The sequence below is a fragment of the Seriola lalandi genome, unplaced genomic scaffold (genome assembly GCF_002814215.2).
Source record: "Seriola lalandi dorsalis isolate HSWRI2012SDOR001 ecotype SW California unplaced genomic scaffold, Sedor1 jcf7180002054045, whole genome shotgun sequence".
NCBI lineage: Eukaryota > Metazoa > Chordata > Actinopteri > Carangiformes > Carangidae > Seriola > Seriola lalandi.
In genome coordinates, this window is record NW_019524598.1 from 78,761 (window position 1) to 99,978 (window position 21,218).

At 44.0% G+C, this 21,218-nt stretch overlaps 1 protein-coding gene across 6 annotated transcripts in view; it reads left to right on the forward strand.

Moving 5' to 3' along the window:
* The window catches only part of satb1b (SATB homeobox 1b), a 61,567-nt gene that overhangs the window by 9,836 nt on the left and 30,513 nt on the right, over window positions 1–21,218 (forward strand). Inside the window, exons 1-8 of one of the 6 annotated variants that reach the window (XM_087173116.1) lie at window positions 1,968–2,612; window positions 4,457–4,695; window positions 7,579–7,755; window positions 8,712–8,838; window positions 10,871–10,921; window positions 12,260–12,383; window positions 18,249–18,360; window positions 19,454–19,531. In XM_087173116.1, coding sequence (XP_087029242.1) covers window positions 4,482–4,695; window positions 7,579–7,755; window positions 8,712–8,838; window positions 10,871–10,921; window positions 12,260–12,383; window positions 18,249–18,360; window positions 19,454–19,531 — 883 coding nt within the window. In that variant the 5' untranslated portion in view covers window positions 1,968–2,612; window positions 4,457–4,481. Of the gene's footprint in view, window positions 1–1,967; window positions 2,613–2,670; window positions 3,111–4,456; window positions 4,696–7,578; window positions 7,756–8,711; window positions 8,839–10,870; window positions 10,922–12,259; window positions 12,384–18,248; window positions 18,361–19,453; window positions 19,532–21,218 lie in introns of those variants that run through there. The other 5 variants (XM_087173115.1, XM_023402966.2, XM_087173117.1 and 2 more) reach the window with 5 other exon arrangements.

The following is a 21,218-nucleotide window of genomic DNA, read 5'->3' on the forward strand; positions in this document are numbered from 1 at the left end:
CATAGGACCTAAAGGTGGAGACCTAAATACACCTCACACTAACAGACAGGATTGGTGTAGTTACAGCATGTGTGTGTTTCCACCAGATATTAGTCTTGGCCTTTGCTCACACTGTCACACTGAAACCGTTATTATTAGGCCACCTTAAGGTTAGGTACAAACACCATATCAGGCCTATATTGACAATATCAACAGAGATTACCTTGTCTGATATTTTTGCAGTTTGCTCGGCAGCTCCTCAGTCTGCCAGCAGGGAAAGGTTCATGAAATAATTACAATAAAAATAACAATAGCTCACACATCAACTTGAGAAAACCTTCCATCCTACCATTGTTTCCAGAAATTGTGTCGCTCTCCAGCCTCTAAACATTCCTCCTTTCACTTCTTCCTCCACTTTTGACAGTTCAAGGTTTTGTTGACAATATCAACAGAGATTAGCTTGTCTAATATGTTTGTATAATCCAGTTTGACATAATACGGTATGACCTGCTATGGAGGTAAAGCTTGTGAAATAATAGCAGAAGAATAACAGTACAAAAGCTAGGTGTTGAGATGAGGGACGTCACTCTTCTTTTCATTTTTTTGTTTACTGACAAGAAAATAGTCACTCGTAGATGTAGGGTTATGACATGCCATCAAAATTCACCTTTTTATTTGTAGTATAAAGAGGTTAAACTACTTTTTAGTCATAATAAACCTTTTTCATGTGATTTTTAGAGCATACGTTATCATTAGGTGTTCTCATTTTGACCTAAATATATGACAAAGAGGAAAAACAATCAATTAATTTTGTTTGTTTGGTGTGTATATATATGTATATTTACAATGTAGTAGCTAAAGATTACACTGAGAACCCTCCAACTTGATATATATATATATGTTATTGTGTATATTATAGCCATGATATGGTCTTTTAAGACTGAATGTAAACGAATATCTACTTAAATGTCTCCAAATTTACCCTCTGTCTTTTAGTTATTGTCTAAGAATTAACAATAACATGATTTTTTTTTTTATTAGACTGAACCACTTTTTAGGTTTTATGATGATTGATTTCTGATATCAACTCATAGCATATATAATAAGAAAAGAATTTACTCTTGCCAGTATAAAGAGGGAAGAGACTTCTTGGGACATGTCTATATTCTGATTGCACACATGCTATTTAAACAAACAGATGTAAATTATGGGAGGACTTGGTGTTGGGGGACACATCGGAGCTTGTATTTGTTGAGTCCTCTTTAGTTTATTTATGTCAGAATGACCAGCACCGACTGAGGGTCAGATAGTCCACCTTACTCCCTCTTTCCCACGTGTCATTTTCATCATATAGAATATTTTGTAAAAATAAAAAATTGGTCCAAAGTAAAAAAAAAAACCCCTTTAAATGAAGGTGTCCAGTGTGTGTGTGTGTGTGTGTGTGTGTGTGTGTGTGTGTGTGTGTGTGTTAGAGCATCTGTGTGTTACCCTGTAATAAATGCAGGACCGCCTCACTCTAATCAAGCTGATTAAAAATTCCTGCGCGCACAGCCGGAAATCGCACCACCGTTCCCCTCTGTTGTGTGTGTGTGTGTGTGTGTGTGTGTGTGTGTGTGTGTGTGTGTGTCTGTGTGTGTCTGTTCTCCCTGTCCACTTTCTCCACTTTATTTGTCTCCGCCAGGACTTTCCGGCCCGCGATGCGCAGGAATTATCTTTGTTCCTTTTTTTTTTTTTTTTTTTTAAATTTTTGAAATAAGAGGGGGATTATTTCTTTCTTTCTCACACACTCCTCATCCCACACACATACACCCCCCAACCTCCTCCTCCTTTCTTCTCTTTTATTTTCCCCCCCCCCCCTATTTTCTCTGTTTTTTCTCCCCCTTGTACCACGCCATTTGAAATGAGGAGGAGAAAGGGAGAGCAGCGGCAGCAGCGAGGAGAGGAGAGGGGGGAGTGATGAGTCAATACAACTAATAATTTAATGGGGACAGAGAGGGAGAGACGGAGTGAGAGGGGGAGAGACAGAGAGGGAGATAGAAAGAAAAGAGGAGCTCCGTCCGGACGCCAATCCCCAACCAACAGGACACCTCCTACTATTACTATCGCAGGCAGCTCTCTCATGCATCCACAGCAAGCCTTATTTATGCTCGACATCGGAAAGTAAACCGCACTTTTTGACCCCCCTCTCCTTCTTTTTATTTTGCGAACCTGTTCCGACTGTCCGCATATCGGCTCCACATCGCCTCCAAACGCGATAGCAAGATCACACAGTCGGTTATTATTATTATTATTATTATTATTTTTTATTTTTTTCTCTCTCAGTCAGTCTCTGCCGGTAATCAGATCGAGCTAAGCCGACGTTAAGCTATTTTTTTTTTTTTTTTAATGTACGTTAGTCCCCCCTCGTGAACATACACAGCGAGGGGTTTTATTAGGTCTCGGCGGCGGTTATTATTATTACAACTGTGTCCGAGGCTCTTTGGTGTCCACTGTGCGGCTGCTAACTGCCCCTGTGCGGCTGCCTGCCCGCCGAGAGCCGCCGTCTGGATGTGGCGGTGCGAACTAAAGCAGAAGTCGGCTTCACTTGTAACCGATGGACGCGGCTAACCGCTAAATGTCGCTGCCTCTACCGGGTACGGCTGCCGTTTTCTTCCTCCAGTTGGACGGAATTAGCTAACGTTAGGGGCTACACGGACACTACACACACACTACACACACACACACACACACACACACACACACACATAACCGCTTACCAATGTTCGCCTATCACGGTCCATCTCCACCTCGTCGTCTCCTCCACAGACCCGCCGGGTTGTTGTTTTCTCGCTGTCAGACCTCTGAGGAGAAGAGCCGGAGAAAGCGTCTCTGCAAACACTGACTTGTGTGTGAGTGTGTGAGTGTGTGTGTGTGTGTGTGTGTGTGTGTTTGCCTTTTTTTTTTTTTTTTTTTTTGTTAAATAATCATTCGCTGTCATGCACACGTAGAGAAGAGATACCGAGAGGAACCGGGAAGCAGGAGTTGTTTTGGGGGGTTTCTTCTCTTTTCTTTTCTGCCCGGTACAAACTTGAAGAAGACGCGTTCCCCAGGCGGTGTTATATGCTCCCCGGTGCAGGAGTGCTGCGGTTCAGGTTGGTCTGGAAGCTTTTTCACTCAACTTGTCCTCCTTTAACTCCCTCCTTTAGGGGGTAATGTGTCCATTTGAACTATGGCTTCTGTATTTGTGTTTTAAGGTCATTAAAAAATCCTGACCTGGATCCGGACTGTATCCGGGTCTGGATTCCTTTGGCCCCCTATTTGTGGGGAATTAGTTGCCTCATTGCATGTGATGAATGGGGGAGTTCATGATCTTTTGCGTGGGGGTGGATGATTTTGCCCTTTTCACTCTTTGATAACAGCGTTCCAGTTCATGTTCATCAGCACCGTGCATTAACCTGTATGCAGCACCCACCCATGATTACTTTTCTATTGCAGTTGTACAAATAAACACATCTTATATTAGTCAAGTATCAAACTAATCAGATGCCTGACCACAAAAGTTTACCCAGGGAGCTTAAATAATGTATTAATTGTCAGCCTCAGTCAGGGGCTTTCTGTGTGTGCACTAAAGCACCTGTGGGCAAAGCAGCCATACAGCCTCCATCTTTCCTTCATATCTATTCCTCTCTTATCTTTACTTTTCTTTCCTCACTTTAACTTTTGATCACTACCATAATGAGTCAGCAACTGTCTATTTTGAAGTTTCCCAGAAGCTGCTTTTTCTCCCATCCCAAAGTTGTAAACTTATTGCTTTCCATAACAATCTCTCTGCGCTTGCAAAATCTAAAAGCAAAGTTCACACCTGTAAAGACATGTATCAGATTTAGTGTTTTTGTGTGTGTGTGTGTGTGTGTGTGTGTGTGTGTGTGTGTGTGTGTGTGTGTGTGTGTCTCAGTCACTGTGAAATGACGTTGCGGCCTTTCGCCTCCCTTTCCTTCCGAGCTGCGCCATGAATGTGAAGTCACACGAAGTGACTCAGAAACTGAATTACGTTAGTTTCCCCCTCTCTGCGTGCGCCACAGCAGAACCTTGTTCCTTGAACTGCACTGTATTCATTCAAGTGGAATCTCCTAGCAAATTAATGTGTTTGCACTAAAACCGGGGCTTGTTTGCCCCCTCTCGCATGGGAATCTCTAGCGGGACACCCATACATAATACATGCGTTGAAAAATGGGAACATTACAGTGGCACGAAAACGTCACCGTGGCCCGAGTCGTCATTACTGAAGCGAATTGACAGTTACTGCCGTAATGGGTCTGTTCTCAGAGGTCTCAATTACTTAAAGCACATTTTTTTGCTCTATAAAAATGTCCCTTCACGTCTTCACATGTCAGTGATATCAACTTAAAAGATTTTGTAGCTGCTCGTTCCTGTGCTGCTTTTATGCCGCACACATATCTCCGCTGACAGCTGAGCCATTCTGTTTCTGTCTCCCCAGGTGATAGTGAGCAGAGGTGCTGAGAATGATGGAACATCTCAGCGAGGCGTGTTTGGGCAAGGAGAACTCTGAGCTGGTCAACAGCATGGCAGAGGCCAAGGCCCCGCCGGCCAAGCTGCCCCGGCTGGAGCAGAACGGCAGCCCCCTGGGCCGGGCCAGGCTGGGCAGCACTGGGGCCAAACTAGCCGGGGTCCCGTACAAACCCCCCGGCCACCTGCTGAAGCCCTGCCACAAGAGAGGTAAGAGGGATTATTATGATTTCTTGATTCATCATTTACTCTAGCAAAAAGTTTTGTTTGATTTAAGGTTTGTCAGTCATCTTGCAAAAATGACAAAACATTAAATATTATTGTACATTTTTGTGGTTTGGACAAAACAGTCAGTTTGCAGACTTCACTTCAAGGTCTGGGAAATTGCAGGAGGCACTTCTGACTGTTTCTGATGAAACAAGTGGTCGATGAATTGATTGACAGAAAATTAATCACCATCCAGCAATGATACCACACATGTACAAATATGAGGATTTGTTGCTTTTTTTTTTTGTCTTTTGTCACAGAACAGAATTTTCCGAGTTTGAACTGTCGGTGGGACGAAAACGAGCAGTTTGAATATTTCGCTTTCAGCTTTGGTTAAATGTCACGGGCATTTTTCACTTTTACAAAACAATTAATAAAGAAAATGATTGTCAGCTTAACCGACGATGACTATAATCATTCGCTGCAGCCCTAATTTTTGAAATTTCATAGACTAAACAATTCATAATTGATCAAATATTTGACAAAATAATCAATAAAGTAATTAATTGTTGGTTGCGGACCCAGTCCATAGAAACTGATTATGAAACAAATATACTTGAACTGAGTTTTATGTGCATGAGTAAGAAAAGAATAAACCATATAAATAGAGGAAAGCTATTTGAATGCAGTTTAAATAGCCCCCCTCCCACACTAACACACACACACACACACACACACACACACACACACACACACACACACACACAGCACACACTCCCACTTATTTGCCCAGACAATAGCTAATAGAAGAACACTGTGAGAATTATTCCTGTGTCGTGCTGCATAGCGCTGTGTCACTGCTCCTCTCTCCAACCACAGCCCTCCTGCACCGGCATTTGTTTATTAAGGGGAAGTTTCAGTCCTTTAAGAGCCATTGCTGTTTAAAGGGAGCCTTTACTTTGAGATTATGACATAGCTTTTTAATATAACTGGTGTCATCTCGTGAAAAACACGCCGGGCAAAGCTATCTGAAATATGAACAATTTTATGATTGTGTGTGTGTGTTTTTTTTTATTTTTTATTTTAGTGTGTTGGAAATGAGTTTGAAAACCTGCAGGTTTGGAGTTGTAATAGCACTTGGCCGCTAAGGCTCGTCTGTTTGTTCTTTTGGCTGGTTTGGTTTTCTTTGGGCAAGAGGGACTCAGGAACTCTTGGAATGTGGCTGTGTGAGTGTCCTCAGATGGGCCGTTTCTCTTATTTGCTCCTTTAATCTACATGTCGCGCTCCAGCTGAGAGAGCCTAATTTTTCACCTTCATCATCTCTGCTTCTCTTGGCCTCCTACAACGTTTGTTCCTCCTAGCCTCCTCATTGCTCTCCCCTCCTCTCCCCTCCCCTCTCATCAGTGTATTTAGCTTCTTCCTGGGTAAAGGGTGAAGCAGCCGATGGAGGTGGGCGGTCCGCCACGGAGGCTTCGCAGAGGGCCCACAGTGGGCATTGTGTCCGAGCCCGAAACAATATTTACAGCAGCCCTCTCTGGGCTCCCTGGAAACAAAGCCAGTATTGATCCCCCAAATGAACCTACACAGCAGTCTTTATTGTTAGATCTTTATCTATTAAAATCAGGGGAGGAGAAAAGCAGCTCTTTCAGCACATTCCCTGGCATCTGTCGGCTTATTGATTGTTTTGCCAGAGCTGTGTGCATCTTCTGGAATGCCTGGGATTGGAAAATATTAGAATGTGAATCATTTTAATCAGCAAGGACAATAAATGCACAGAAATTTGTCCAGGTGGCATTAGAGCAGAGACATACTGAGAAAGTAGGGCAACAGGCCACCTCATAAACGTTGCAGGATGTACTAAGTACAGTAAGCTAAAGATACTGTCCTAATCAACACTCATCCAAGAACATTTGAATAATCTGCTGCTGTTTTCATTCAGACCGCGGCTTCAAAAGGCCGAGCTTCCCCCATGGCTGAAAACTTCCTTAAATTTCAGAGATGTTATTTTAGCAAAAATGGCACATTGGGTGATATTTGCACAGTGGGTCCCTTGAACATTCGTCAGTCTTTGGACAAGGATTGCTCATTCCACCTAACAGCAGAGCCACTGTTGACACAGAGTTGTAAACCTCAGGGCGCAGAGGTGGCTTGGGATTTGAAGCGCTGCATCATGGGAAGATGATTTTGGGTTGGCAGGCAGAAGGAAAGGCTAATGTGATCCCAGCACCTCAACGGCGAATAAACAGTTTATTGTGCCAAAAGGAGACATAGGAGTTTAAGGATTTTTTTTGTGGCTGCTACATATCTATAATATGTAGATTTTCTTATTAAACACACGAATCATACTAGTCATTGCAGGCCATAGTGCAACATCTCTGTAATATTATGTCATCATCGTGAAGCCTGGAAGAGAAACATAAGGCTACAAAGAGGAATCCTCCAATAGTTAATAAAAAGCTTCTTAAAATGGGATGCAAAAACCATCCTTGAAAAAACTCAGGAGGAAGATCATGGAAAATACAAGACAAGAGAGCCTTTCTAAATAAAAAAGAGCAAAACTAATTCAGTTTCTGAAATTGTGGAGGTTATCATGCACCTAAGGAGCGATTGATTACTCACCTTGATGTGAGAGTTTGCCATTGAGACTGAGAGGTGAGAGTTTAGGTGGGAATTGCCCAATAAAAGATGAAAAATGCCTTTGTGGTCCAAACTCTGTCCAGATCCTCCACTCCAGCAGCAATCAACTCAACCTCTATGTAACTTAATCATCACCACAAGATATTAATCTCGTCCCTTTTGCAAAAACATAGATAACTGAAGGTCAAAGTTTGCACATGAAGTCTTTCGGTTCTCACTCGTGTGTGTCTTGTGTCTCGGTGTCCTCAGGCAACATGCTGCCTGTGTTCTGTGTAGTCGAGCACTACGAGAACCCCATGGATTTTGACAGCAAGGAGGAGCACGCCGAGTTCGTCCTGGTGCGTAAGGACATGCTCTTCAACCAGCTCATTGAGATGGCCCTGCTGTCGCTGGGCTACTCCCACAGCTCAGCGGCCCAGGCCAAAGGTAACGGCTGATGTCACTCGTTGACTCTCATCATCATCTCTTCATTTTCTACCCTTGTCTGCCACTTTTTTTATTTTTTTTCCTTTGCTTTATCGCTCTAATGCTCATTAACGTCCTCTCTACAGCGTTTTCTGACATGCTGTTACTCGTGCACACATTCAAACACACACTCTTTAAGCCTCACTCACACAATCTGCGACCATAATAGCCTACCGCCAGCAGATCTGAAGCCACAGTAACACATCCTGACACTGATCCCAGACAGGAGATGCTCAAGTCTCTCAGGGGTCACACACACACACACACACACACACACACACATTCCCACACAGTCTAAACGCAAACGCAAAAGCTTACCCATCAGAATGTTTACATGCAATCTCTTTCTGTATATTTAAGCAAGTAAAACACACAAACACACACTCATACTGCATATATTTATATACACATACACTCAGTGACTCAGTAGGTGGGAGGGGCAGGTGGAAGAAAGGGTCTGCTAATTGCACTTGAGCACACACAGGCCGAGGGTGGCTGTTTCAAGGTGCCTCTTAGCGTGCTCTTTTATTATAGCCTGTCCATCACCCTTCAACACACACTCACACACACTCACACACACACACACACACACACACACACATACATCCTAGGTTCACCTCTCCCATGAGCTGTCTCCCTTCTCACTTCCTGCTGTGTGGGCTGGAGCTTTTTTCAAGGTAGCGTCAGGAAAAATTCCTGCATGGTTGTTGTGATTGCAGCAACAAATTCAGTTTGTAAGAGTGTTTAGGTCACCAAACTACTTGTGGGGAGACTACCCGTGGCTTTACTCAGCACTGTTTTAAAATAAACTGATTTACTGTTTGTTATGTAGATTTGTGTGCTTTTGTGGGTCCATATCTGTCATTATTCCCATTCACGTGTGTGTGTGTGTGTGTGTGTGTGTGTGCATCATTCAGGCATGATTCAGGTTGGGAAGTGGAACCCTGTCCCCCTGTCATATGTGACAGACGCACCGGATGCCACAGTGGCCGACATGCTGCAGGACGTCTACCACGTGGTTACGCTCAAGATCCAGCTGCACAGGTAAGAAACACACACACACACACACGCACACACACACACACACACAGGCAAGTTGTGTTTCTTTGTGCAGTTTACACTATGAGCACAAAAACAAACAATGTGTGAAGATGTGATGATGTTTCCCATCATACACAAACCAGTATTGCAGTGCTTTTATACATATAGAGGCACGGGTATACCAATTACACATACCACATACTGTGGGTTCAAAGGCAGGTGCCAGACTGCCTGGGCCCTGTGCATGTTAGAAACTGAGAATAGCTTTATTACTCACTCACACACACACAAAAAACAGACTTACTTTTCCTAGGAAGTGGAAAAAACCCATTTGAAAAACTGAAGAAGTGGTGCGATTGGTTTATTTGTCGGTGTACGCGTTAAGCGATGGGAACACAGATACCAAAATCATGCTCGCGTCCATGCTGACAGTGTAGCTTATACTGTGGTGAGCGATCAAGATTCATCTTTAGCAGCTGCTCTAAATTTAACTAGTAAGTGATGCTAACTAATGTGCTATTTTTGCTTTGGCGATCGGCAAAACTTAGAAGAAATATGATGATAAAGAAACAGTTTTTGAATCGAGCACTGACATAAAAAAATGAATGTGATGGGCAACTGGAGAGTGCATAGCTAAAAATGACTACAGCAGACGGATACAAGGTTGTTCATCTGAAATAGTAACATAAAGAAATCTGGCTACAGCGGCTATATTAAGTAAAATATATTTCTTCTGAATCTACGTAGCTCATAATAAAGAAGACCATCTTACACTGAGTAGCACTCGCTGTCTTCTGCCATCACTCACCATATTGTATGCTAAATGCTACTCTGTAGGTGTGAGGCTTCGCTGTATTTATACACACACGGCGAGAGCATACGAACATTTATAGACATGGACACAAACAGGCTCATATGTGCTCATTGACACAAAGCATACGCACACACACACACACACACACACTCACACGCGTGCGCAGACACACAAACAACTGAGTGGCGCTGGTGTGGAGGCTTGTGCCAGCTGCACGCTAACCCAGTGTTCTGCAACCCTCTGGAGAGCTGTTCCCTACTCCTTTCCAGCCTCACTCTGCCTCTTCCTCTCTCTTCCCTCTCTCTCCTCTCTCCTTCTTTCTCCCCCCATCCCCACCACCGCCTCCCGCCTTCACCAATGAAGTAGACACACACATTGATGTGAATACGTCCACCAGCCAGAATACAGAAGGTTGTGTTTATTTCCGGCATGCTAGCCCTGAATGCATGGATAGCTGTCTTTCTCCACCACCCCTCTCTCTGTCTCTCCCTCCTTCCCTCCTCTTGTTCACGTCCTTCTCCCCAGAGGCTTTCTAGCTGCTGGAGCAGTTTAAGGTGTTCTGGAAAATCCATTGTTTGTGTGTTTGAGTGTGTGTGCACACGTGTGTGTGTGTGTGTGTGTGTGTGTGAGGCTGCGTGTTTTCTTACAAGCAGATGTTAGCGTCGAACGTCGCACGCATCCTTTTCTATTCCGCTGTTATCTCCTCGCTCGTAATGTTTCCAACACACCAACTGACTGATTTATGGATACACACACACACACACACAAACACACAAACACACACACACACACACACACACACACACACAAACACACACACACACACACACAGTGGGCACTCATCACCTCTCACTCAGTCTCTCATCTCTCTCACTTGTCAAGTGTCAAGGCAGGTTTAACGAAAAGTAATTCAGCGATATGTTGCAATGTGAAACACATCGAACATATGTCTTGCACACGTGAAGTGTTATCCAGAGCGTACTGGGCGCTCTCACTGGAGCTCACTTCAGGTGCTCTAGGAGTGTTTCTCAGGTAGAGCGGAATCCCTGCAGTTAGCGTCTCCAGAAACACCTAACGGCAAAACCAGTCTATTTGATATATAAATCTGTTTTGATGTTGCATTTTGTTGTCAGTATTGTTATTGTTTTGTATTTGTTTTTCCCCCCCCTTTTCTCTCCCCACCCCGCCATCCCTTCAATCCCCCCACCCCGAATGCTGCAGAAATCTAGCCAGTAACACCTTAAATTGTTTTGCCGAGCACGAGCCAGGAAGGTAGAAGTAACACGAAATAATAGTCGCCACATGCAGCTGATGTATAATTCATGCATCAATCCAGCAGATGTGTTGTATAAAGTAATTAACTAATCAGAACAATCAGGAGAGAGAGAAAGAGAGGGAGAGAGAGGGAGAATATGAAAGAGGGGGAGAGAGTGAGGCAGGCAGAGAGAGAGAGAGAGAGACAGAGCAATCTCCAGATGCATCTGCTTGATGCGCCAAATGAAATCTGTCTGTCTTGGAGGGGCGCTTGCAGCAGGAAAAACGAGTGGGGGCCCTCGTGTGTTCAGCTCTCTTTCTCTCTGGTTTCTTCTCTCTGTCTCCACCGCTCTGTCTATCTGATCGTTCCACTGATTTGGCCAATCCATCAATTCATACTTTAAACAGGGTTTGACTGAGACTGCAACCCCAGTCTACACCTTTGTTTTGGGGAGGGGTGGGTCGAGTAATTTGTTACCAGATTGCCAATTTGTAAAAGAACACTTGATTAGCGCTGAAAACGATTAGTCGATTAATCGATGTGTTGATCGACGGAAGATTAATCAACAACAATTTTGATAATCGATTAATTGCTGAAGTGTTTTATCAAGTAGAAATGTCAACACTCGCTGGTTCCAGCTTCTCATATGTGAGGATTTGCTGCTTTTCTCTTTGTTATTGTCTTTGGGATTTTGACTGTTGTTTGGACAAAAACAAGTAATTCTAAGACGTTATTTTGGGCTCTGGGAACTTGTGATGTGCTTAATTTTACTATTTTCTAACATTTTATGGACTAAACTGAAAAAATAATTGACATACGTTGAAAATAATCAGTAATTGCAACTCTGCACTTGGTGTTTTTATACATTGTTAAACCTACAGTACGTATTCTATTTCCCATTTTTAATTAATTTGAGGAACAGGATGTCATGCCAGATTGAGTCAAAAGCTCCTTTGAAATCAATGATGTTGGATGAGGAAATGTTGCAGTCTGGTGTAAAGGCTACTGCAGGATCACTTGCTCACACATGTACCTCCATAATTATATAGGTCAAATCTGTCTACAGATTTGAGGGAACTATCCAACACTTAGAACCAGATGAAATGATTTAAATATTGTGAATTTGTGGCTTGTATACTTTATTTAAGATACCATCAGGGCTGCTGGCTTTCCTTTCTATCTCCGTCTTTTCTCCATCTGAATTGTTTCTCATGCTCTCCCTTCACCCCTGTCTCCCCCTCTCCCTCCGCATCCCTATCTACCCCCCCCCCTTGCCTCTCCCTGTCTCCCCATCCTTATCCCCCTCCACCCCAAACCCCCGTATGTCCCCTCTCTCTCTCTTTCTCTCTCCACAGTTGTCCTAAGCTGGAGGACCTGCCGCCCGAGCAATGGAGCCACTCTACAGTAAGAAACGCCCTCAAGGAGTTACTCAAAGACATGAATCAGAGCTCTCTGGCTAAAGAATGTCCCTTATCACAGGTGCTGAAGCCCAGTCTGCTTATTAAAAAAAAAAAAAGACAAAAGCCCAACCCCACCCCCCTTGCAACCATACCACACAACCAAACAAACACCCCTATCGCCATCACCTCTGTCTTTTATCCTTAAATTATCAAATGCCCTGAGTTTGATCAAGTGGGAAAGAGAATCGGCAAAGAAAACCCAAATCAATGGCTACTTTCATTTGTTTGTCGCATGATTTATTTTTTTTTATGGCCCCTTGACACACACACACACACACACACACACACACACACACTCATGCATACACGCACACACACACGAAGGGAATTGTATGCAACGGCAGCCAAAAAGCAGAGGTGTTGTTGAACGTATGGTTATTGTTAGATAAACATTGGCCCAAACCCAGAACGATCTGGATTGTTTTTGTTCTTTTTCTCATTTAGTTCATTCTCAACATTTCATTGCATCAGGCAGGAGATATCTACATTCACATGTTAGGTGTTATATTCTGGGTTTTTTTTGTTTTTTTTCTCTCTCTTTGTCGGCTGGGAGGTTGGATAGAAAGAAAGCACTAGCTCAGATATTGTATTAACAGGCAGTGTAGTCAGTATATCATAGAGGCAGCTCTGGAGTGAGTGGAATGAAACGGCAGTATATCTCTCACAGGGGCCAATAATGTGTGTATGTCTGAGTGTGTGTGTGTGTTACAGTGTGAGGAGATATGTGTGCGTCTGTGTGCATTTGCTGGACTGTGTTTGTGAAACATATATCAATGCACAGGACGTATATGTGAAAGTGTTATTTGTGTTTTGCATGTGTGTATGTGTATTTAGATCCAAGCGTGTGCGTAGGTGCCTTCAGTATGAAGCCAGCTCTCCTCCCAGGCCACCGTATGGTCACCTGGAGACCCTCATTTGCACTGCGTGTGCGTGAGCGGCTGCTCTGTGTGTGTGTGTGTGTGTGTGTGTGTGTGTGTGTGTGTGTGTGTGTTTGTGTGTTTAGCCGGGCATGAGCAGTGCGCTGATGATGTAAAGAGTCCCTGGGTGGCGTTCAGGCAGAGCCCAGCCCGGTCTGGTAATCACCCTGTTTACGGTCCATATGTGAAGACGGCTCAGAGGAGAGCACACGCTAGCTCAGAGGATCTAACACACACACACACACACACACACACACACACACACACACACTCACTCCCCCTCAGACACACATTCGCTATTTTCACATACACATCGGTCTCAAATTAAACTGAAGATTGTTTCAGCTCTCCAGTGAGGATGAAAGATGGTCCTGAAAATATCTTTAACTGAATTTGTTTCTTTGTTTCTTGTATGTATTTTAACAGCCAGTTTGTTCCTGAGTTCAGATCTAAATGGTATTAAATGGTCTTATGTTTACTGTCATGCAGAAACTGTCGCCAGCCATTGTAGATTTATGGGAGCTTCAGTCAAAATTAATTTTATATTTGTTATATTTTGCCTTTTTTACAAACTTCAAAATACAAATCCAGTTTTTAGGTTTTCAGTGTAATTTAAAGAGAAATTGGCAGCTTCGCTCTGTTGTTAATTCATACATGTATCTGTGTCTGCCTTGTTCAGACATGGCTGCCATGATGGTTTTTGACATCTGTTACTCTGTGGGGTTTCATGTGGCCTGCTACACCCATAGAGCGTTGGTTTGTTCCTCCTAAACCCAATTGGTTTTTGAGAGCGGTTGTCACATTTGAGGGATGTCCCCACATTGCCTCCATACATGATCTCCCCGCCCTTGTGACTGGTGACGTTTTCCGCCTGCTTGCAGTCTGATGCGGAGGTGAGAAGCCGAGGAGCATTTGGCCGACCCTCTGACTTTTCTGAGTTGACCAAAGAAGTGAAATGAGTGGGAGGGGAAAGGGGTGTTGCAGGAGGGAGCGGAGGATTGGCACCTTTTTAGGATTAGTGTTTCCTTGATATTCTGCAGCGTAATCCCAGACCGAAAGGAGAGGTTAACAGATGAGAGAATCACAGCGAGCGGGTGAAAGAGAATTAGCCCACCTCTGAACAGGACTCTGAAGAGAGAGGGAGAGGAGGGGCAGCAGAGCAGGGAGGGGAGGGCGGTGGGGGGTTATTTTGTGAAATGCTGCTTTTGTCCAGCGCCTTGTCAAACATTTAGTTTCATTCTTTTGCAGTGGGGAGTCATGCTTTGTGTGTTTGGCCTACAAATTACACAAGGAAACTCTGAGAAAATATATTCACTCATGCCCGTTGTCATTCCGCTAGAGGAACGGATTCTGACCTGTGAGATTCACTGTTAACAGTTTGAAGAGGCACCGCCAAAATAAAACTCCTGATTCTGCCTCAGTCAGCCAACCAGGCTTGTTATTTTCTTCTTAGGTTGCTACCAAGCTTAGCAACCCCCTTGCCCGTGTTCGCAGAAACTATGGCAACAAACGAGATTCCCCTCACCTCACCCCACTCTTTCCCATTGCCACCACCACCTCGTCTTCTTGCCCACCCACCCCCTGCTCACTCTCACTGGGCGGCCCCTGATGCACCAGCTGCTGTGTTGCGTAGCAGCAAATAGTCATCAAAATGCCATCTTTGCAGGCCTTCACCACCTCAGCTGCCATAGGCACAACCTGGTTGCCAGAGCATGTGTGTGCATACATGTGTGTATACATACATGTGTGTGTGTGTGTTAGATTGAGGGGAGGGGGGTCACCATACTTGAGGTGGATATGCGCCATAATTGAGCTGTGTTAGATGTTGGCGAGAGACAAGGCACAGTGTTGCAAATGGGATGCGCGTTTTCCCCAGCTGATTCAAGACATCAGGCTAAGTTGGAATGTGTGTGTTTGTGTGTGTGTGTGTGTGTGCGCGCGTGTGTGTGTTTTAATTGTGTATGTGCGTGTGTGTTAATCTACATGTGTGTGTGTGCATTTGTGTAACTGCACCATGTGTGTTTGTCTGCAGGGGTTGTGCTCAGTGTGTGTTTGCATTTGCCAGTGTGTGCTCCACACTTTATCGCTGGCAGCTGGGAGCCTACAGTACCTGCCTGCTGCAACACTATTCTGTTACACTCACACACAACCACACACAATCACACACACTCACACTCTCCTGTTCTCTCTCTCTCTTCCCCTCTCTCTCTTCCTGTCTCCCATGATGGGGTGTAGAGTAGATGTTGGGGACCGATAGTAGCCCAGTGCCACTTCCTGGTCTTGCTGATAAGCTCTCTGTGCTGCAGATGGCTATCACTTAAAGGGTCCATACACATGCTCATGCACACACAGACACACAGTCACTCCTACACACTGGCACACACACACACACACACACACACACACACACACACACATACGTAGCCATGCTACCTGTTGACAAGCCCTTGCACAGTCCTCCTGCTGGCACCGCAGTGGCAGCAGAGGCTCTGGTTATTTGCTTGATTTCACTTAGTGCGGATGCATGTGTGTGTGACAGAGCAGTGGGGAGAGCGAGAGAGAGAATAGGTGTGTGTGTGTATTGTTGCGTTCACACATACACGCAGGGCCCCCTGTGAGAGGTAGAGTGATGTATTGAGGGAGAGGGCTGATTAATGAGGAGCGTTTATTAGAACATCTGTGTCAAAGATGGCGGAGAAAGAGGGAGCGAGGGAGATAGAGAGAAAGATGGGAAGAGACAGAGAGAAAGGCACACCATCTTCTGCAGGCCTCTTGTTTGTTGCCTGGAGCTGCGTTAGCCCAGATATACTGTAAATAAAACATGGCAGGCTGGAGGAGAGGAGTTCATTATCCCCTTGACTTAAAGGAGAATTCTTCTTACTTTAAATATATGGTTTTCAGGTGCATCTTTGGCTCTCAGAACCAGGTTAAACTGGAATGTGTGGTTTGCTGCTTCACCAGTTGTAATCCCAAATATTCACTTTTTTTTCCAAGGCAGTAAATCAAAAGCAGAATCATTCATTCTGCTTTGCACTGGCTTTTTTCCACATCATGAGGAATAAACAGGAGTTATCATTTTAAAACCATAGAAGGCTGAACCTGCACTTGCTATTTACTTACATTTGCATGAATCCAAAATAAGGAGCTGCTTCAGGCATAAATCGATACTCTGCGTTCCTAACCCTAACCTGAACTCTGTCAGGGGTTTCATTGAATTGAGGCTGCTTTGCTGTGGACCCTTGCAAGTCCACATGCAGAACTCTTCACCCTCCTGTTTTTCATCATGACAGCATGATGCACCGCAGCATGTTGGCACAGATTCACACCCAGCTGCAGTCACCAACGTGACTCTCACCTCACTTTCCCATATTTGACTTCCTCAAAAAAATAAGCAGCTGAATGGGAGTGACAAAAAGCAGCCAAATCGACTTGTACCTGGTACGAGCAGGTACAGTGAGAGTCACGTCCATGATGACCAGTGGCTGTGGTTGGAAATTAAAGAACAGCGACACAAATGAGTCAACTCATCTTCAACATTCAGTTGCTTTTGTTTGCTTTTAGTTGCATTTTAATACTTTTGCACCAAGACTTGGCAGCTAGTACAGTCAATGTCTTTGAGAACTCTAGCTTGTACGTAACTCCTGTGTGGTAATATTGGTCCAATGGAAATGTTTCATCCTATAACTCTCTGTAGATAGAGGCTGGTTAAACAAGTGCTTAAAGCTGACTAGCCTTTGCTTTAGATCCCTCCCTGCTACAGTTTGGTAAAAGAAGCTTGTGTCCATCTTGCTCCTTTTGGATGCCATGAACTTTGACCACATTTGTGCCAAGTTTTATTTGTGTTCTGGTAGAGCGTGTGTTAGCCTTAGGAGTGTCGCCATCACATAAGAAGCATACAGCTTTAATGGAGAGGTCAGGAGTTCAGAGTTCAGCCAGATCAACCTTTTCTGACAGCACAGCTGCCGCCTCGCATCCTGCGTTTGTGCAGAGAAGCTGGAGCCAGAGAACCAGAATCATCCTGTACCAGTTGATTGTGCTCCCACCACCATGCTGCTCTGCCAGAAGGTTCCCCCACCATCCTCCAAGCGCATATATTATAGAAAATGATAAAGATGGCATACCTGTAATTTGAAAACAGATGGTTTGGTTCTTTTGAATATTTATAACAATCAAAAACAATTTCTCCTGCACCAACCTCACTATTCGCCCGGAGGCCGGCAAGGTGTTAAAACATTCATTTTAATGAAACTGGAAGAGAGAAAAAAAAAGTCTCTTTGTTTTTCTCAGGCGAAGGAGGATGGTTGAAGTTAATGTAGAGAGGGCAAAGAGTCGACTGTAAAGGGAGAGTAGAGCACACATGCGGCGGAGGACGACATGCTCAGTGCGGCCCTCAATCTGGTTGAAGTTGTTGTCTTTAACAGATTGAATAAATAAAGAGCTGAAAAATAAAAGAGGTTTATCTGTTTACATCGCCCGGCTCCCCAGATGCTGATATTCAATAAGCCGTTATCTTCTTTACTTTTGAAGGTAAATATCTTTCCTGCCGCCTGCTCTTGATGTCAACAGACGCAGAACTCAGTTGACCTTAAAATTTACCCACTCGCAAAATAAAAAAAAAAAAAAATCAGACAAACTCACCGGCATTTGATAAAAAAAAGAACAGATAAAGCCTTGTTTGATTTAATTTGTTTTACCTTTAGTGGAGGAGATCGGAAATTTCTGCATGTGTGATACTTTTCCGTTGTTTCTTTTTTTTTTATTCTTTTCTTTTTTTTATTATTATTATTTATTTATATTTTTTTAGTGCTGGGTTTTACCATGTCCCTATCTTTTATTTGTTTTGACAAGCTACAGTGTTACTGCATGTTTCACAAGCTTTAATATTATGTCTGTATTTTCCACAATGAGAATCTAAAGTCCCTCTCTCATTCTCTCTCCCTCTCTCTCAATCAATCTCTCTCTTTCAGAGTATGATTTCCTCCATTGTGAACAGCACTTACTATGCAAATGTGTCGGCGGCGAAGTGTCAGGAATTTGGGCGCTGGTATAAACATTTCAAGAAGACAAAAGATATGATGGGTAAGCAAAACGGAGGGGCGCAAAGTATGGCGCTCACACTTTTGTCTCTTTGCACACACACACACACACACACACATACACACCAGTCACCATTACAATATGTTCTCTAACCAACCGTCTCTTTGTCTTCCTGCTGCTGCATGAAGCAGAAATACATTTTTATCTTGTTATCTAATAATTCAAGATAACTCCATTGAACACAGTGTTATCTTTGATTTATACATTATTGCTTTAACTAACACTAATGCTAGAGTCAAACAGAGGCCTCTAACTGTTTTATTTTTTGTTTGTGTGTGAGTATAACGCTTTTTTTTTTTTCCACGAACAAAAAGCAGCAATGACTTCAACCAGCCACCGCCTAGTCTGAAATTCAATTAGGTTTTCTTATCAACCCTCTAACAACGCATGCTTTATATTATCTAAAAAAAAAAGTCCCCTTTGACCCGCCAGGAAATGAGGTTATATAATACCACTAGCACCCTTGCTAGAGATAGAATTCCGATATATTTTTATGTCTTTTGATTAAGCAGAACACCACTCTGCTGCGAGGCTCATAATGCAGTTTAATGTTGAGATATTAGCTTTAACAATCTGTTGAACAATCTTTTTTTTTTTTTTTGCTTTGCCAGTGTGCTGCTGCTCGCAGTGATGACACAACAGATATAATAGCAAAATGTTTTCACAGCGTCCATGCAAATAGCGTGTTGTGATCATATCTAATCTGATGTTTTTTTTCTTCTTCTGTTAAAGTGGTAACATACGCTGGGAACATTATTTACTTCAGACCTGCTCTACTTGTGTATTCTCTTGCATACTCCTACACATTTTCTGTCACAATTGTCTTTTCTTTTTTTTTTTTTTGGGTTGTATGTTCCTCAAAAGTAGGACTGCTGCAGCTGCCAGCTCGGCCTGGTGCTGCTCCATATCTGTGCTTAGCTGCAGTGGGTGAAAATTGTAGTAGGAAGTCTTAACCCCAGTGTTTCTGTCCTCACCACTGTACACTGTGTGTGTGTGTGTGTGTGTGTGTGTGTGTGTGTGTGTGTGTGTGTGTGTGTGTGTGTGCGCATGTGCGTTCCCTGCCATCCGACTGCAGGCATGCGCCAACCCTCCCAGCTGGAGGGCTACCTGGGTACGTGTGTCCTCCGTGAGAGCCCGCGTGCCAATGCACTAGGTATGTCGCAACATGGGTACACACACAAACACACACAAACACACACATCCACACACACATGCACACACATACATTTTTTTTTTTTTTTTTTTTACTTTGGAGGACATTGACGTAAATGAATTCCTTGGTTACGTACCACTACACGCTGAACCCCAGTTGTTGTTACAACTCTAAACCTCCTGGAAAAACACAATTCAGTGCTTTATTTTGTATGGACCAGGTTTTTGTTGCTTCACCGTGATTAATGCATAAAGTACACGTGAGGAGCCACATTCCTTCCTTAATGCCTAAACTGTCTGTTCAATGTAAAATCCACGTTAATTATAATCTTAATCTTAATCCCAAAACTTCAATAGCACTTTAAAATCATTCACTCATTCACCTTGTTGCCTCTCGCTCTATAACCAAACTTAAAATGACAACGTGCAGGTTTTTGAACTAGACAACCCCTTAATGCTTCTCAAAGAAGCACGGGCTGCTAAACGGTTCATCTGAATGTCTTGTATCGCTCTCTCTGAGGATATCAGCAACTGATAAGAACAAAACCACAATGTATATGTACAGAGAGGCAGCGATAACATCTCAAGATGAGTTTACACACATTCACACAAACTCTTAGAGCCCGTGTGTCATGTTAGCCAAACCTCAGACACAAAACCTTGGCTCATGAGCCTCAGGTGCCCACCACACGCCCGCGGCAACTCCCCCAACCTCAATATTCATGACGGGCTGCTGTCTGCTGTACGTACACGGCCACACATGGCAGGAAGAGCAAGTGCTGGGGAAGTGCCAAGTATGAAGGCTGGAAGAGAGAGCGCCGCGGTCATCCCTTTGTGCTTTGGCCACGGCGTCACATGTGACTCTGCATTTACTTCAGCACTCTGCGTTTAGCAAGCAGTTTGAGCCTGAAGTCAAGGGGAATAAGTACCTGGTCACAGGTACTGGCAAGCTGCTGCGCCGCTCTGCCATCTGAAGTGGAGTTACCGGCCGCCAGCGAATACGGTGTCGCTTCTTTTGACGTGGCAGTGCTAGTGCAGGGACGCCAACACAGGAGAGAGAGAGTTAGGTCACTTTGCATGTCTCTCTCTCATTCCTTCTCTCTCTTTCTCTCGCACACAAACACACACACACTCCCGCCCTCCCCTCAGCCCACATCCCATTCCCATTGTGTGTTTAATCCGGGGCTCTTTTGTGGCAGGATTCCACACGAGGACTCCCGCTTCTGTGGCAGCCTTTTTCTCCCAGGGCCTGCCATGCTCTTCTGTCACCCCTTCTCTTTTCAATTTGCATGGAAATGCCTCCGTGTGCCTGTGTGTTTGTGTGTTGTGAGCATGCCCCCCAGCAGTCTGTGCAAGCAAGGATATGCACGCACACACACACACACACAAACGCACACATTCACATATGAGTGAATAGGCACGCCATACCATCAGAGCCAGGGAATGCCAGGGATTATGGGAAGAGATGTGATTATTACCAAGATTTTTTGTTTTGTCTCTTCCCCCCCCCCAACATCATTTGTTTTTCGACAAACGCTCAATAGACCCGTCTTGGCTGGGTGTTTTGTGCTTGCTGACAGTTAAGAAACAGGCAGCTCAAACACACGATTATTGTGGGTATTTTTGGAAAGCATCCATACACTTAATCTTTCATCTGATGAAAAATTCAGCTTGTTGAAGACCCCCCC